The 17,583-nt window shown below is 37.5% G+C and overlaps 1 protein-coding gene across 25 annotated transcripts in view; it reads left to right on the top strand.

The window, feature by feature from the left end:
• Positions 1-17,583, top strand: part of LOC144292196 (uncharacterized) — a 165,509-nt gene that overhangs the window by 132,668 nt on the left and 15,258 nt on the right. For 14 of the 25 annotated variants that reach the window (XM_077862084.1, XM_077862157.1, XM_077862193.1 and 11 more), the window contains one exon: positions 14,609-15,054. The exons of 5 other annotated variants lie outside the window; for them this stretch is intronic. In XM_077862084.1, the coding sequence (XP_077718210.1) occupies positions 14,609-14,803 (195 nt within the window). In that variant the 3' untranslated portion in view covers positions 14,804-15,054. Of the gene's footprint in view, positions 1-11,760; positions 12,555-14,608; positions 15,055-17,583 lie in introns of those variants that run through there. 6 more of the 25 variants (XR_013359702.1, XM_077862224.1, XM_077862253.1 and 3 more) reach the window with 3 other exon arrangements.

Below are 17,583 nucleotides of genomic sequence, written 5' to 3' on the forward strand. Positions count from 1 at the left end.
GGGTCTCGGCCTGAGATGAAGGCAGACGCTCAATCACTGGGCCCCCCAGGCGCCCCTGACGCGTTTGATTGCATGTGTGACTATAGCCCCTGGACACTGTGTGCCTTCTGTGTCCCCGCATGATTTCAGCACCCTGTGGTTATAAAGTGCCACTGCTCGGCCTGAAGTGCCACTGCTCATGTGCCACTGCACCCTGAGTCTCTGCTGCTCAAATCTTTCTCAAGGGCAGAAGAGGCTGATCAACCCATATGCAGGTCCAACTCACAAGTACAGAGAAGATGATGCCACCGGAAGCATCCCTCAACCGGTGGCGTAGAAGTCAGTAGATAGCCTCCTCAGCTTCCAGTTGGACAAATTCTGAAACGTGCTAGTCATGGTGTCTTTGAAGTTCCCCAGTGGCACTGAGTCCTCTATTTATCCACATTGCTAAGCAGCCCATTATAGGTACCCTTAACTGGATTTTCTCCTTTCCCTGCTTCTCTCCCACTTCCTCACTTTTCTTTCCTGGGAATTTCTCCCAAATAAATGACTTGCATCCCCGCCCTTGTCTCAGGCTGTGCTTTCAGAGGAACACAAACTAAGACAGTGGTTATTATGTTTTACGAGTGCCTGATTGTTAACTCTTGTAGTATATAGTCTAAGTAATAATCCTTCTCTCCTATTTCCACTTAGTTACAGAGACCTATTGATTTTTTCTCCCAAATGTCACTTTCCTCTTTCCACAGCCCACCTCACAGCAGAGACCTTTATCATGTTGTTTCTGGGGTGTTGTATTGGACTTCTAGCTGGTAAACCCTCTCCTACTGTCTAGAAGCTCCTACAGACTAACACCATATACGCTTTCACTCGGTGTTGGTCTTATCTATCACTCCCCTGTTAACAACCTGGAATTAGCCTGAGCAATTTATCAAGTCCAAATTCCTCTGTCCAAGTTTAGATGCATTTTCTTCACAAAATTCTTCAACTTTGATAAGTTCTCGTGATTATCTATATCTCTGAATTCTTAGAACACCAATAATCTTCCCAACAAATTTAACACATATTTGTTATTTTTGTACTATTCTCATATTTTTATGTTATCTTGGTCCACTGAACTACAGGCTCCTTGATGCCATAAACCATGCCATGTGGTTATTTTGCTTTTTCCATACTCTAGCACAGTCATAGGCACAAAAGTACTAGTCTAGAAATACTTTTCAATTGAATGATAATTTATTCTTGGAGACTTCCTAAAGGGGGAAATATCTATCTGATTTTACAGATATATATTAGGACAAAATTAGGAAGGTATTTGATTTGCCCAGATTCTCAAAGCAAACAACAAATAAAGACCAGTTCTTTTAACTTGCAGTTCTAGTAAGTGATTGTTACTATTCTAAGTGGCAAGAGTCAGCTTCAAAAGAATGTGAGATTTGCATGTGCTTTTAAATCTGGAGCATCATTAAATATTTGACCTCAAGGCAGTGATAGAAAGGAAAACGAAAGGCTTCTCATGGACCCCTTGAGGACTTTTACATCTTGCAGCAAATTATTTTTAGCCAGGATGTCACTATTGTTTTGTCTCATTTTAAAGACATCTCTCAGTACGTCTGTGAAACTCTATCATGATTAATACAAGAGATTCTGGAAAGGGAATGATAACACACATTTTTAAACATCTTCCCCAATATTCTAAAAGTTACATTTTCTTTTGGCTTAATATTTCTTCAAAATTTAAGCTCTGTTAGGGGTTTATTTCATACTAAAAGCACATAAAATGCATTTGTTTAAAACCAGATAATAATACTAAGGTGTGGAAGATTCTAGTATTTAAGATACTAATTTGCTATATTCAGGGCGGATGTGTGTATGTGCATGTGGATGTGGGTTTTTCCAGAAGATAGATGAGGGAAGTACTTCTATAAAGTATCTGAAACTTGAAACCAAAAGATTTAATTCCCTTGGAGTTATGTCCAGGTGTTTTTCCAGGCTGAATTTTTATAATTACTTAAGTATGCTTCATAGCAAAGGTCCTAATAGAAGCATCTAAATCTTACTGTGCAACCTCAGGAACAAAGATATTCTCTTAAAAACTTGATTGCTTTTCTATGGAAGCAGTTAGCTTTGATTTATATCGCTTCTGAAGGGAGCTTCGCTGAGGCTTTGAGTAATCCAATAAGGATCATATAATATACTCCCCTTTACATCTCATAGAGTTGCTGTGTATGGAGCTCTTTGTTTATGATTCAGGAAATGGGCTAAAAGCTTCCTAGGTTCATCTCTGTTCACAAAATTTGTTCTTGGGGGAAGTAATGGCCTTTTGCATTTTAATAAGCAGTAAATCTCAAGTATTACAATGTTCCAGTAACAAGCTATGTTTGGCAGTGTGGGCCTTTCCCCGTTTTTGGAGCTTGTTCTTATTCAGCAGTTTGGATATGAAGATAATTCTTATCTCATCACTATGTTTTATTTGAAGACGCTGCACTGAAGGATACCACCCACATTTCTTTCTGAAAATAGTCTGAGCCTCGTTCACAATTGCCTAAGAGGGATATGAAATATTAAGAGAAGCTTTATGAATGGCCAGAAGTTTTGTTGAAGTTATGTAACTACCTAAAAAGGCAATTGTATGTTATTTTGCTTCATTTCCTTTTAAAATATTGATTCTTTAAATATTTATAGTTCATCTAATATTTACTGGAATGTTTTAAGTCCTGGGGATGAAGCAAAAATGACTATGATAAAACCCTGGCTTACAACTGCTTAAGAAAATATATGAATGAACTGCATGTAGTCTGACCAGAGTGGACCCTTTTTGCTTTTTGTGACATGGGTGTCCTTCTAAGTAGGTTCCTCGGAGAATATATATCTCCAAAAAAGGCCATATACATTAAAGCCCAACTGTGTTCTTCCAACCTCTTCTCTTTAAACAATAAACCATCAATTAAGGGAATGGCTTCCATACTTTGAAATTTCCAATGGGAGTTTTCATCAGAATAGGGTTGTTTTTACCTGGCTCTTTGGCCTTATTTATATGACTTGACATGCCTACAGCAGAGTGATGTTAGGGTCTTGATTGTTTTAATTTGATCTGATCAATTGCTCAACAATCAATTCAGTTGTGGTTAATTTGATAGCCTTATGCAGATGTGTCCCTAAATTTTAATGATCAGCTCTGTTTCTTTCCAGCAAAACTTTAATATTATGTGATTAAATTTTAAAAAAATTTTACTTTGTGAACATAGGCAACTTAAGGCCATTTAATATGATGATAATTTAAAATACAGTTAAAGCCTTCACAGACAATATTCACAGAGTAAGAAAGGGTACATGAACATGTATTTGCTAGTATATTGAAAGGGATTGCATATTTCTCCTGAGTTCAGTATCTTCATAAGAATATGGAATTTAGAACTACAAGAAATCTTTTAACTCTAGTCTGAATTCCTTCTTCTATAACTAAGACGGAGGCTCTTAGATGAAAAGTGATATGTTCAAGATAGAAGCAGAGCTAGAAAACGGGCCATAGACTTTAAATTTAGTTCAAAACGAATGTACTGAATGCATTATTGTGTGCATTAGGTGCTCACATTTTGTTTCTGTGAGAAGCTTTCTTCTAAATATTAATATACCGGAATCAATATACACCGTGAAGAGTAACGTATTTTCCCCTCTGTCTCCCTTCTTTCCACAAGTATTTACTGAATGCCTATTACCTGCCAGACTCCATTCTAGGAATGGGTGATACAGCAGTGAACACAAACAGGTGAAGTCTCAGTGCCAGGAAGCTTACATGCTGGTGAGAGAGTCAACAAACAAAGAAACAAAAAATGATCGAGTGAAATATGACATAGCCATAAATGCTATGCAGAAAGTTAAACTGGGTCATATAAAGGGAATACCTGGGTGGTGACTACAGAATGAGTGGTTTGGGAAGATGACTTCCTTAGTCACCATAGATTGGGTGGTTTAAATAACACACAGTTATTTCTCACAATTCTGGATGTTGGGATGGCCAAGATCAAGGTTCCGGCATATTAGGTGTGTGGTAAGAATCCTCTTTGTAGTTTGCAGATGGTGCCTTCTTTTTGTATCTGCACTCAGCAGAGAAAGAGATCATTTCTCTGGTATCTTCTTTTAAATGGAAATTAATCAAAAAAATAAATAAATGGAAATTAATCCCTTCAGGTGGAGGCTCCACTCTCCTGACCCATTAGGCCCCAAAGGACCCACCTTCAAATGCCATCACAACAGGGATTAGGGCTTCAGCAAAGGGATGTTGGGAGGATACAAACATTTAGTCCACAGCAAAGACATAAAACGGAACTATATAAACAGATTAGGATGGAGCAACCCATGGAGAAAGAAGAGCAAAAACAAAGCTGGCATATTCCAAAAATGGGGGCAGGTGGGGGGCCTAGTTTGTCTGGTTTTGCATTACCTAACAGAAATGTCTGCAATTATAGAAATTTCTGAGCTGTCCAATATGGTAGCCATTAGCCACATGTGTCTCTTAGACACTTGGAATGTAACTAGAATAAACGAGGAAATGAGCTTTAAATTTTACTTAATGGATTTAAACTTAATAGCCACATGTAAGTAGAGGCCACCACAGTGGACAGCATGGATCTGGGGTATCGTGGGTAGGAGGTGGGCAGTGCGGCAAGTCTATAGGCATGGACCAGAGGAATAGGGAGGGACTAGATTATGTAGGTCTTTGTAAAACAAAGAGAGAAACTTGGGTGTTATTCAAAGTGGATTTGGAAATTATTGGGATTTTTTAAGCAAGGCAGCAGCGTGATCTGATTTTTCCTTTTTTTTCTTAAAAATATAATTTCAGTTTCTGGAGAGACAATATAAGTGGCAAGAATAGAGAGGGAGCCTATCTGTATGCCACTGTAATAATCCCAGGGAAAGATGACAGTGGCTTGATTTAGAATTGGACCTTTTTAGGAATATCTTTTTAAATGTGGAACTTTAATACTTGCTAGATCAGATGAAGGGGAGAGAAAAATAACAAAAAAAGAATCAAAGAAAATGCCTAAATTTTTATTTGAGCAACTGGATGAATGATGGTGCCATTTATCAGGTGGGGACTATTAGGAGAAGAGCGAATATGAGGGAGTAATTAAGTTTTATTTATTTATTCTTTTTATTTATTTAACAATTCTTTATTATTATTTTATTTATTTACTCTTTAACTCATGTCCTTTTGGCCATATTAAGATTGAGATGCCTCATGCATCCAAGTAGAGATGTTATACAAGAAGTTGAATATACTATTATTCTAATCTGGAGTTCTACAGAGGGACTAGGGCTAGAGATACAGGGAGTCGTGATATATGTAACAATGTATATATGTCATACATACGTATGCACTCACAAAATCTGAAAAGAAAAAAAAACCCAGGAAAGAAACAGAATTGCTCTTTCTGTACAAGTAGATTACTTCAGCATAGCTGCTAAACCAAGAATTATTTGCAAATCAAATTAGTTAATTATTAAAATAAATATCTTGACCGTAAGAATGAGAAAAATTCCTGTTAACAAAGATGGTGCTCCGTGTATACTGAGAGATTTCTCAGAATCAGCAAGGAGATCTCTCCAAGATACTGTGGTCATTTTTTGCCTTTTCCCTCTCCTCTTCAATTTTTCAACACACTTCCTGCACATAGCCTACCTGTACAGTACTTGAAATAAGGTTTCTAGAGACACTCCAATGGCTCTATGTTGATTATGGCCAATGGGGATGTCCAGGGGACTTTGTAAGTCGCCACCATTGTCTCTTATCTAAACTATGGTGGTGGCATCCAGTTTGTCTCATCCTTCCCCAGATGTCATCTTTTGTTAGCAGAGCAATGAACCAAGATCTTCTCTCCCCTGAGTAAGTTCGTATTACCAGTCCTAACTTTGCTAAACACTAGAAACCATTCAGGCACCAACACAAGGCTTTAGTGGGACTGAATTTTACTAAACATTTGAAGATTGGTAAAGGAGGCCACATTTTTCACACTACATTGCATATTAGCTTTCTAGGTTCTTACAAAGACACCTAGACCTTCTCATGGCCATCCGTCCCATGGAGGCCTGGGTGCAGTCCTGGAAATGCAGTCCTAGGTGGGCTGCTGCATTTCCATGGCTTGAAGCATTATGCATATGTGTTAATGGGGCTACGAGAAAGAAATGGACTATAGGAAATAAGAAGAAAGAGGAAAGTCAGAAAATGAAGGAGTATCTGTTTAGGACATCTTGGAAGGCTTGGGAAGCATTCATATAGAACATCTAATTCAAAATTTCTGGTAGTGAACTATTCTTTTGCTGGTAAAATAAATAAGAACACATACATCTCTCGTCCAGCTTCTCTCTGGCTTTGGAGCAACTAGCTAAACTTTTAAATACAGAACTGCTTAATCATTATTATGGATCAGGTCAGAGAATCTAGGAAAAGCAGCGTTCACACATTTTCATGCTCATCCTTGCTATCAGCAGTGGTAAAGTTGTGGCTAAAGTTAGAGGTAGCTAGAAAATTCTGTAGTATGACAAGAGAATTAGATACCATTAGCATGTGCTATGCTTTCAAATGTATCCACTTCTTTTCTCTGCAATCACTCCAGCTCAGTCATCCCCTTCCTCCCTCTCCTCTGTCTCAATGTCTCCCTCCCTCCCACCCGCCCTCCTTTTCTCTCTCTCTCTGCCCCACGGTGCCTACCACAGTTCCTGGTGCCAAGTGGGCTGTCAATCAGTGTTGCTGAATGAACCCGTAAATCAAGGATCTTATCTTTTACAAAGGGTGGGATCTTCTATTGACAAGAAGATCACATTGGATCTTAGAAGACAGAAGCCTGTGCGGGCACTTCACTGGTATAGGGTTTCTCAAACTTTAGTGAATCCCTTTCCTGGAGGGATTGCTGAAAATCACCTGCCCTGGGTATCTGATACACTAGGGCGGGGCAGAGAATTAGTGTTTTAACAATTTCCTTGGAAAAGCCATGCATCATCCCAGGATGATGCTTGGAGAAGCGCTGCCCTAGGATAATCTTTCCCAGCTCAGTCTTAATGCATATGCAGTTACGAAACACTCTACCTACAACCCCAAATCTGTTATGTAGTTAAGACAGGAACAACTCTAAATCGTTCCGGTAAATATGTTGAGTGTTCTTCAGCTTTTGTTATACAGGGTTTTTCCTTAAGAATTTCTTGAATTTTAATATTATGCAAGTATTCTGAAGAAAAGTCTGTCTAGGAATCATAAAATTTCTTTGTAATGTTGCTCCCAATGTAGCCTCTTGTTACATTAGTGTGATATATGTGAGGCAAAACTAAACTAAACAATAATCATTCTATTCCAGTTGAGGAATAATTTTAAAGCCAGAAATGCCAGATCTGTTGGATCCGGTCTTTTTCTTTGGGGTAAAACTAAATAACTTTCTTATTTGGAATACTCAGTGCATGGAGATTAATTTAAATGTAATAACACTTAATATCTCTGAGGCCCTTTATCTAAAAGAAAAATGTAAGAAGATTAGATAGGCCGGACACTATTTATGAATTGAAGCTTTTCCTTTAAGCTGTTTTAAACTATGCTTAGTTTATAAGTGACATGAGACTCTAAATAGCTACCTAGGACCAAAAGCAAATGAAATAGTGGGGTATTAACCTGCACTTGTACCAAAATACTTTATAGTCATTAGTAGCCAAGGTAATTCCCAGCTGACATTTATTAGAGGGACAGCCAAGCCTCACATGACCTGGCTCCTGACTCAGCAAGGCACATTATTACAACCTGCATTTCCTTTTGAATGGGAAACGACTCTTTGTTCAATGGGTCTCAAACTGTTGACCAGCATCAGGCCCTGGAGGACTCGTGGAAACACAGATTTATGAGTCCCACCTAGACGGGTCTCCAGAGTTGGATTTCTTAACCTGTACCCACATGGTGGTGGTGCTGCTGCTGCTGGGAAAATCGAGAGCCTGTTGTAGGTGCTGTCTGGGTAGTTGTAAGGTGTCCAGCAGAACCTATTTATCCTACTTACCATGGCTAAGGAGATAATGAAGGTAGTTTATTTGGAAAGCTGGAAGTTTGTTATTTCTAAGTTGTTTATATTCATCCAGAATTAAACCTAAAAAAAAAAAAAAAATCTTTCCAGTCCTTGGTCTAGTGAGTACACATCTGACTTCTTGAAGTTGTGCTTTAATCAGTATGTGCACCCAGGACCTCCGCGTATATGAGATGGTTCTCTTGGTATTGTGGCAAAATGGCAACTGTTCTAATCTCGTTAAATTCATTGCTTATACAATTTCAAGGTATTTCTTCTTGTTATAACGTAGAGACTTCCAGTTTTATTTTACTGTGCTAGAAAGTACGTATTGACATAAACAAATCAAAAGGAGAATTTTGCACTGGGAGATTTATTGTGACAAGCAGATCATTTCAGTACATTTTTGGTCCCCAAGTTCGTTGGTAAATGGTTTCAGGAGTAAGAAGATTGATCGGTTGACTTAAGTGTATTGAGATAAGCGTAAACTTATCTTGGGACAGATGCCAAACGGAAAAGCTTATTTCAACAAAGGAGAAAAGAAGAAAATTAAGAAAATAGCAATGAAAACTGTCAATACTTAATTGGTGTCAAAGGTTTCTAAACTTTAAGGTTGCCTATGGTTTTACTTTGTTGTGATACTCAGCAACTTAAGTGCTACTTTGATTACTTCCATTATTAGTGGCCTAGATCTCAGATGCTCCTTTCCTAAGTAGAGTGCTCCTTGTGGGTATCTTCCAATTCTCTCTGGCTAATCTTCTCCTTGACACTATTTAGTGAAATTTTTAGTGTAAATGGGTGTCATTTTTCTTCCCAGGCGGTGGGGTGGATGGGCAGCCTTCTCTGTTCAAGGCAAAGTTGAGGAAAGGTGTCATGTGGGAGAAAGTCGAAAGGACATGAACATAATGTTCAGGCTTTACGCTCCTGTAGTTCATATTGATTCAGTGATATTCATGAACAATTAATTCATGGTTTTTCATAGTTTAGTTTTTCCTTAGTTTTATTCCAGCACTGTTTTTTAAAGTTCTGTATTTTGTTATTTACCGTTATCCATATACCTGCAATAAAAATATATTTTTATATATAAGATATATATATATGTATAAATATCTTTTTCTGGAGATAGATAGAGAATAAAATATATATTTTTTCTTTCCCTGGATGCACAGACTTAATTCTGTTCCTCTGATAGCCATAGTGATTGTGATTTGCTGGATTTCTGGAGGATTTGTTGTTGTTTTTGTTCCGTTTTCCATTCTGCAGTTTGGAATCTTTGCCAGTTATGATACAGTTGCACTTTTTGCAGAATCTACAATAAGTTTCTTCCCTGAGGTTAAAAAGTATATTTGGTCGCTGGTTGGTTAAGGAGAATGAGACAAGGTTGGAACTCTAGAAAAGTCAGGGTCCTGGGAAATCACGTTTTAGCTTTTCTTTCTCTCATTAGAGATGCATCTGTATTGCTATGCATATATCATTTTTGGCGCTCTACATATGTGACATATATGATTTGATTTATTAATTTCACATAGAAAAATAAAATTTAGATAGTGAGATTATTTCTAGTATATGTCCAAAGGAAAAATTAACTACAGGTCATTACGAGACTATCTGATGTTTCTAGGATACTAGGAAGCTCAGATTTTTTGTGTTTTTTCTAAATTTTGATCTTAGCATTTTATTTATGATTCTTTTTTGTAGCTTTTTAGTTAATCCCACAAAGTCATTAGGTGAAGGAATGTGTTATTTTGACAGTTGAATAAAATAGCCCTTTAAAGAGCCTCTCTATCCAAAAGACACAGCAGTTCTTATCCTCCTATAAGGAAAATGCAGGTTTGTGCTCCTGCTAATGTTTATTTATCAGGGTATATGGTAATCTGATTATTGAAAATCATATTGAATAGTTTCCTCTGGGCCAGAGATTTTCATGAAATGTTCAGAAAATTGCCACTCTTCTCTTTATGTTAATTAACAACATTGCTTCAAAAAAATATTTCCAGAATTTTTTCTCCTGTTCCTACTGTATGAAGATTGAGTTAAAGATGTGACCAAGTGCCTCTGACACTGGTGTTGAACCTAAGACAAGCTTCAGGTCTTATGCTACCTTTTTCTATTTCCTTTATTATTATTTTTTATTTGCAAAACATCCAAAGTGTACTTTTCAAAAATAGTAGCATTGTCAGTCAGAGGAAAGGTATTTTTGTATGTGACCGATCCCTCTTCTGTTTCTGAACAAACTGAGTTTGAGTGTCAATAATTACCCTTATAAAACGCCTGAGGTTAATGGCACACTGGTTTCTGCAAACAAGTGAAAAAAAAGATTCTTACTCTTAGCTGGAGGGAGCTTCTTTAAACCTAGTCCAGAGAACTTCCCCAAGAGCCCAGCTGGCTTGACTCTATAGAATTAGGTTTAAAAGTAAATTTTTCTTCCTTTCTGAAAAAAAGAAAAACCGCTTGTAGAAATTCGGCTAATAATCTGCTCTAAAGCAATCAGTCAGCTAAACAAGAGCCTTTTCGAGAGAAGGATAAGAAAATCCGTTGCGGACGTCTTGGTGGCTTAGTGGTTGGGCTTGGGGCGTGATCCCGGGGTCCTGGGATAAAGTCCCCCATCTGGCTCCCTGCAGGGAACCTGCTTCTTCCTCTGCCTGTGTCTCTGCCTCTCTCTGTGTCTCTCATGAATAAATAAAAAAATCTTAAAAAAAAAAAAAAAAAGAAAAGAAAATCCGTTGCAGAGATCTTATAAAATTTTAAGTAAATCATACAATTTACACTGAAATAAAACCTGGACATTCCTACTTTATCTGTGTATGTAATTTTGTCTTTTCAGGTCATTTTGGATCCGTTTTCTTCAGTAATTAGAATGGTAGGCTTCTCACTGCCATAAAACTGTTGTTTTCAGACTATTTGCACTCTAGAACAATCTCTTTTTGGATGTAAGCAATGAGGGGGAACTCAAAGGAGACAGTTCTTTTTGTCTCCAAGGTAATAGCAGGTGCCAGAGTTCCACAGACGTTTCAGTGGGAAGTTTGAGTAGCTTGTCTATTAAATTGTGACATTTGCTTACAGTTCCCCTTGTGTATGGTGACATTCCCTTCATAGAATACCAGGGATCATTTCTTCCCTTTTTCTGATTGATTGATTGATCGCCCTAGTTACCACCACACAGGGAAGACAACAGCTTGTCTTTAAGTGCTACTGATAGATTTATTTCTCTTTTAACACTCCTTTGAAAGAAGCACAGAGGTGAGCCTTTTGGAATGACGAATGCTAGCAATGTGATCATTTGTGATCACTTGTCCTCCTTTTTGCAGTTCTGAACTCACTGTCTTTACTGTGTGGTTGCCAGATTTATGGAAATGCCTTCCTGAGTACATCCACGTTGGATTAGTTTTCATTGTTACACTTGTTGGGCTGATATTTTATTTTATTTTGTTTTATTTTATTTTTTAAAGATTTTATTTATTTATTTATTCATGAGAATACACAGAGAGGAGAGAGAGAGAGAGGCAGAGACACAGGCAGAGGGAGAAGCAGGCTCCATGCAGGGAGCCCGACGTGGGACTCGATCCCAGACTCAGGATCACGCCCTGGGCTGAAGGTGGCGCTAAACCGCTGAGCCACATGGGCTGCCCTGGGCTGATCTTTTAGAGCAACTTTTGAACAAATTTGGAAAATTAGGAGCTCTGGGGGACCATACAATTCAAATAATATTAAGTTATTAGAGCTTATTGTTATTATTTTGATGCAGGTATCCAGGCCATTCCAATAGACGGAAATTGGAAAGGAAAGCCATCAGGTCGTGGGAAATGTAAAGGTTAAGACATTTCATCAAGTAACGAGGTGATCGTCGTGCTGGCGGTGACTCCCAGTACTGAGCAAAAACAAAATCAAACTCTTGGAAAGCTGCCTCGTTAGAAATAATAACAGGCTTCCTTGGCCCAAGAAAATTATGAAAATTAGCATAATATATATGAAATAGCGTCTTTATTGTTGTTCCTTGTTTGTTCACACAAATAACCAGAATTGTGCTTGTTTAAGTTCATATCACATTTTGTTTTGTGGAGGACAAAGCGCTCTGGGAAGAACCTTAGGAATATCATTACTAAAGTTTTGCAGCCCAGATTAAAGGAACACAGGCAGGTGGTGTTTTTACCATTTGGAGTTTTGTCCCTATTTTTTGGGGGGTTATGTTTCAAATGTTTACTCGCCAGCCTTCTACACCAATGTATGATCTCCCCTGAGGCAGCCACTGTATAGTTCACCTTTACGTGCCCTATTGCCACACAGCCAGACGTATTACCATGCCTTGTACACAGAAAATGTGGAATAATTACGCACTGAATTGAAGTCATTGTGCCTAATCTATTTATAGAGAACAGAAGTAAGCGATGACAATTCATCAGAGCCAAGTAGCTAGTGGAGAGTTTGATCTTATTCACTTATTTACATTTGATTAATAAATACTTCAAAACACATGTGGCCATCATATGTAGAGACATCCAAATTTGAAGTGACTAGCTAGTTTTTTGACTTCAATCAAGAAAAAGCATGTTCCTAACAATTCTTGTGCAGCTGTAGAGCAGAGAAAGTCATGTCATTTATTTTTGTATAATACAAAAATCTAACTTACAATCTAAGATTTTCTTATTGCACTGAAGGAAGTTGCTGAAGAGAATGTAGCCTGGTAGAGGCCTTTTCCCCTCTTCTAGGTCTTAAGCCACTCACTTTATTATACTACTCATATCATACCTATATATGTATATACATTTTTGATGTCAGGTATTTGTGATGCTTTAGTGCATTACAGTGTTTGTCAATTACACGAGGGCAGGCACCATAAATTGTGCATTGCCATATTTTATGCAGCATCCATTGGATTGTTTTGTGCATAGCATATTCAATGATTGAGAAGGTATTATCCATTGGAAGGCATGTTCATTAGAAACAGCACTGGGGAGTAGCCAAGAGTATGGGGTCTAGAATTAGATCACTGCCTGGTTGGAATCCTGGTTTCATCACCTTTTATGTTTGCAACCTCGAGTTCCTCACAAAACCTCTTCTAAGCTCATGAACTTATAAGAAATAAAGGGCACAGTGCAGGCAAGTCTTGGAGCAGCACCTGGCTCATAGTCAATGCTTCCTGCATGTCATTTTTGGTTTTCTGCTGTAACTCCTGTCTTCTGGCTAAATGACTTATGCTGATGGAATTTTATGAAAATCTGATGGAATTCTATGAAAATCTGGGCTTGTAACTTCCTTCTAGATTCCCCAGATAGCAATGTGAAACTTTGGATACCTTTTATCTTCACATCAGTATTTCAGTAGGACAGGAACTGTTATCTCTGTATGTGCTTTCAATTCTTCTTTATTTGATGCTACTTTTCATTTGGTGAAGGGTGGTGCTCCCAAAGAATTAAAATTTTAATTATAATTTAGATATTCTGATAGTATTTTAATGTCACTGTTTTTAATTAAAGAAGCATCAAAATTGCGTCTACGATGCATATTGATACATGCCAGAGGGATTTTGCTGGTACTCAGTGTTATAGTTAGGGAGTAGTGTACGCCTAGGTGAAGCTTTGTCAATCCTTTCCTTTTTATGAAGTTCCTGAAGAAGCTAAATACATAAGGAATAACGACAAATGAGATGGCATGGGCTGTTGAACGTGTCCGGCCAACAGTCTGATCCAGCAAAACAGAGTTCTCTCATCAGCTGTGTCACAAGATCTGCCTCAGTCTTCTCTTTATCACTTAGCTCATGCAACTTCTCATTTAGCTACCGAGTTCACATCAGTGAGAACTTCCAAGGGACCAAGTCTTCACGTGAGAAGGAGGAAAGGATGAGATGGCATGGCCTCGAGGGGCCTTGGCATTGTTACCAACCCCACTCTCAGGAGCCTGTGGGTTTTTGCCCACCAGCAAATGCAGTGAAACAGTGTCCTAGATGTGGCCAAATGGTTTTTCATCCTCTGAGGCAGGGGAAGAGAGATGGGAAAAGAAGAAAGATGCCTCTGATTAAAAAAATGAAAAGGCAAATTTTTCTTCCTGGTAGAGGTTAAAACAATATGTGCTCTTGAAGAGATCAATCCTGGTTTTATTTTCTTTAGAGGGAACAAGTGTGTGAGGTGGGGTCAGGGGCAGAGGGAGAGGAAGAGAGAATCTTAAGCAGGCTCCACGCCCAGCACAGAGACCAACACGGGGCTTGATCTCACAACCCTGAGATTATGACCTGAGCCTAAATCAGAGTCAGATGCTTACCTGAGCCACCCAGGCGCCCCTCAATTCTGGTTTTAGACATGAAGTAGTTTAACACACAGATGTATCACTACTGACATATAATGGCCAAAACAAGTGTAAGCACTCTAAAGAAATTGTAAAGAATTAAACTCTTTTTCATTTCTGATATCGAAATATTATTAATACTGTCCTAACTACTTTGTACATTTATTTTCTTTGCTATTTATTTGTGTAGTACTGAATTCCTCTGTCAACAGAAAATATCTTAATAATCTTATATAATTCATAAATAATTTTCTATATTTTTAAACACATCATTCATGTTAATTTTTTTTAAGATTTTATCTATTTATTCATAGACACAGAGAGAGAGAAGCAGAGACACAGGCAGAGGGAGAAGCAGGCTCCACGCAGGGAACCCGACGTGGGACTCGATGCCAGGTCTCCAGGATCACACACCAGTTTGCAGGCAGCACCAAACCGCTGCACCACCAGGGCTGCCCACATCATGCAGGTTCTCAAGTGGGGATTTTTATGTATCTCTAGCTTTATAGTGGGCGATAACTAGAGGAAAATTTAATATTAATTAAATAGAGGTAGTTCTGATAAATATTATTTCTTGTTCTTAGTGTGAAAATGTGGATTTCATGGTTCTCTCTATATATTAATATAATAATATAATAACTAGAAATATTTAATTCTAAGGATAATAAATTTGTGATATTTTGGGCTTTTTATGTAGCATAATGGAGGTGCAGTGATTGTGCTGGTAGTAAACAGCAAAAAAAAAAAAAAAAAAAAAGAAGCCCAAACGGCAGATGATTGTACAAGGAAAATAACATTTTTTTTTAAACCAATTCACAGGTGCTAAATTGATCAAATTATGCATGCTATCTTACTTAACTCTGAAACTAACCTTGTACTATTGATATATATTATAGGGAAAAATAGGATTTAGACTCAAGATGAATAGTTTTCTCAAGATCATTCAGTGAATAAGGTAGCAGAAAACGAATTTTAACCCAAGGTTGTGAGGCTTCAATGGTTTTTTTGGTTTTTTAATTTTAATTTTTTAAATTTATTTTTAGTGTTTTCTCTGTGCTTAAAAATGTAACACCAATATGACTTAAGCAGTGAGACTTTTCTTCCTTTGAGATGGGAATCTTTCTGCTACGAAGAAACTTGGGCTGACCAACTGGAAAATGAGGCCATGGGGAAAGACCTCAGGTGTTGTAATCAAGCTATCACAACCATTTCAGCTGAGGTCCCAAACATGTCAGTGCAACCATCCTATGCTATTGAAGTCAGACCAAAAGATCAGCCTAGCTAATCCAAAATGTTATGGGAAACACAAAGAAATAATTACTCATTATTGTTTTAAGTAACTAAGTTTTAGGATGATTTGTTATGCAGTAGAAGCTGACTGATACACAGGAGGTAGTTTATGAAAAGTGTGAAATAAGTTACAAAGAATGTTTTAGGATTCTTAACTGGAAAGAAATGGAACAATGTGATAAAGTGAAAGAGGAGTGTTAACTTCAAATTCAAGTATAGCAACCTAACCAGTCCATCGTATGTGTCATGTACTGTGCTAATTTATTTTTTAATGTACGTGATCACTTTTAGTTCTTACTGCTATCTCATGCGGTGGATATTATTTATCTCTATTTTACAGATGACTAAACCGAGATTCAGAATAGTTAAGTAACTTATCCAAGGTCACAACACTTAATAAGGAGCAATGCCAGGGTTTGAAATCTCATGGAGCTATTTGAAAGTCTTCTATTTAGTTTTCAAGCAGCCTTAAGATAGAAGTCATGGAAGAGTGGAAGGAGTGATATGAAGAGAGGAAGTTCACAGGCAGATTTGCTGGGCTAAAGCTGCCCACTCAAATTATGGGAACCTGTCACTTTCTGATAGGGCAGCCTTACCTCTTTGTTAAAAATGATGGATTGGTGGGAAATATCCTGTGGTAAAGTTCAAGGAGATTATAGGATTAGGTTAGAAAGGGGAAAAAAGTTAAATGGAGAAGTAAAGTAAATGAGAGAAGAATATTGAAAAAAAAAAAAATCCATGTGACAATTCTTGGCTGGGTCTAGTAGCCAGCCTACGAAGTTGGAGAGGTATGTGAAATGTGTTTGTGACAGTCTGAACCTGGATTTAAGAGAGGAGAGGGCCACAGTTGGCAGGTAATTTAAAAAATGAAGAATCTCAGCCTTATTCTTATAGTAGTCTCTTCATCAGCCTGGATACCTTGTCTTGGGCCATTTATATTCTCTTTGTGCCTGATAGACTTAAACTAATTTTGACTAGCTTATTATGAGCAGATGTTCATGTCATATATTAGCTATGATAAATTCACTTTTTCCCCCTTTCTCTTCTATTTTAGATGAACTGAAAACAGTATTGACAAGGTTTAACTTAAGTTTATAGCATACAAACTGCCACAATTTTGCACATGGTATTATTTGAATTACGCAGTTAGGAGGCATCCGTGGTATAAGCACCTCAAATCAAACCTGGCTCACAGGAGGGAATAAAATCATCAGGAGCAACATGTTTGAATCATGAGTATCTTAATGTGTGTGTAATGGCAGCGACCTTCTCCAATGAACAATGTGTATGTAGATCTTCTCTTAACCAAAGAGTAATTTGGTGTAAACAAATTAAAAGTGGTATCACATGACTTCACAGTCGAGTAACCAGAATATAATTAGTTTGACTTCATCTGGAAAGCAAATTCATTATTGCCAAGACAGTGATTCAGTGCTCTATGCTAAATGAACTAGATGTGGATGTTTAACAGTCAATTTGCACCATGTGTTCCTAAAGAAAAAAAAAGAAAAAAAGTTCAACTATGGTTATAAGGAAAGCTCCTTAAGGTTTCAAAACTGAATGGGAAATCTTGATATAAGAGCAAATAAATAGAAACATTCTCTAGTCAGAACAAGAATTAACTGAACACTTATTCCATGGAAAGTAACTCCGTCTCTGGAGTAGATTTATGTCTGTCATCCCCGGTTCACAATCTTCCTTGCTACATTTAAGATACTAATGATTTGGATACCATGTGGAATAACTTAATGAACTACACATGTTTAATGGAAACACTTTCATTACCAGACTTAATCTATTTCAGAATCTCTTATAGAAACTCTCCACTATCAAACCATTTTCCATGAAAATATATTGAAAAATCCAATAAAACTCCAGATGTTTATTTTGCTTTCATAGAACATACCAATAAAAATGTATTAAGTTTGTATGCTCCTTGCATTTTTACTGTGCTTCCATCATGTTGGTTTGTTTGCTCCTCATTATGTTGGGAGGGCCT

The sequence above is a fragment of the Canis aureus genome, chromosome 2 (assembly GCF_053574225.1).
Source record: "Canis aureus isolate CA01 chromosome 2, VMU_Caureus_v.1.0, whole genome shotgun sequence".
In the NCBI taxonomy this organism is placed as follows: Eukaryota; Metazoa; Chordata; class Mammalia; order Carnivora; family Canidae; genus Canis; species Canis aureus.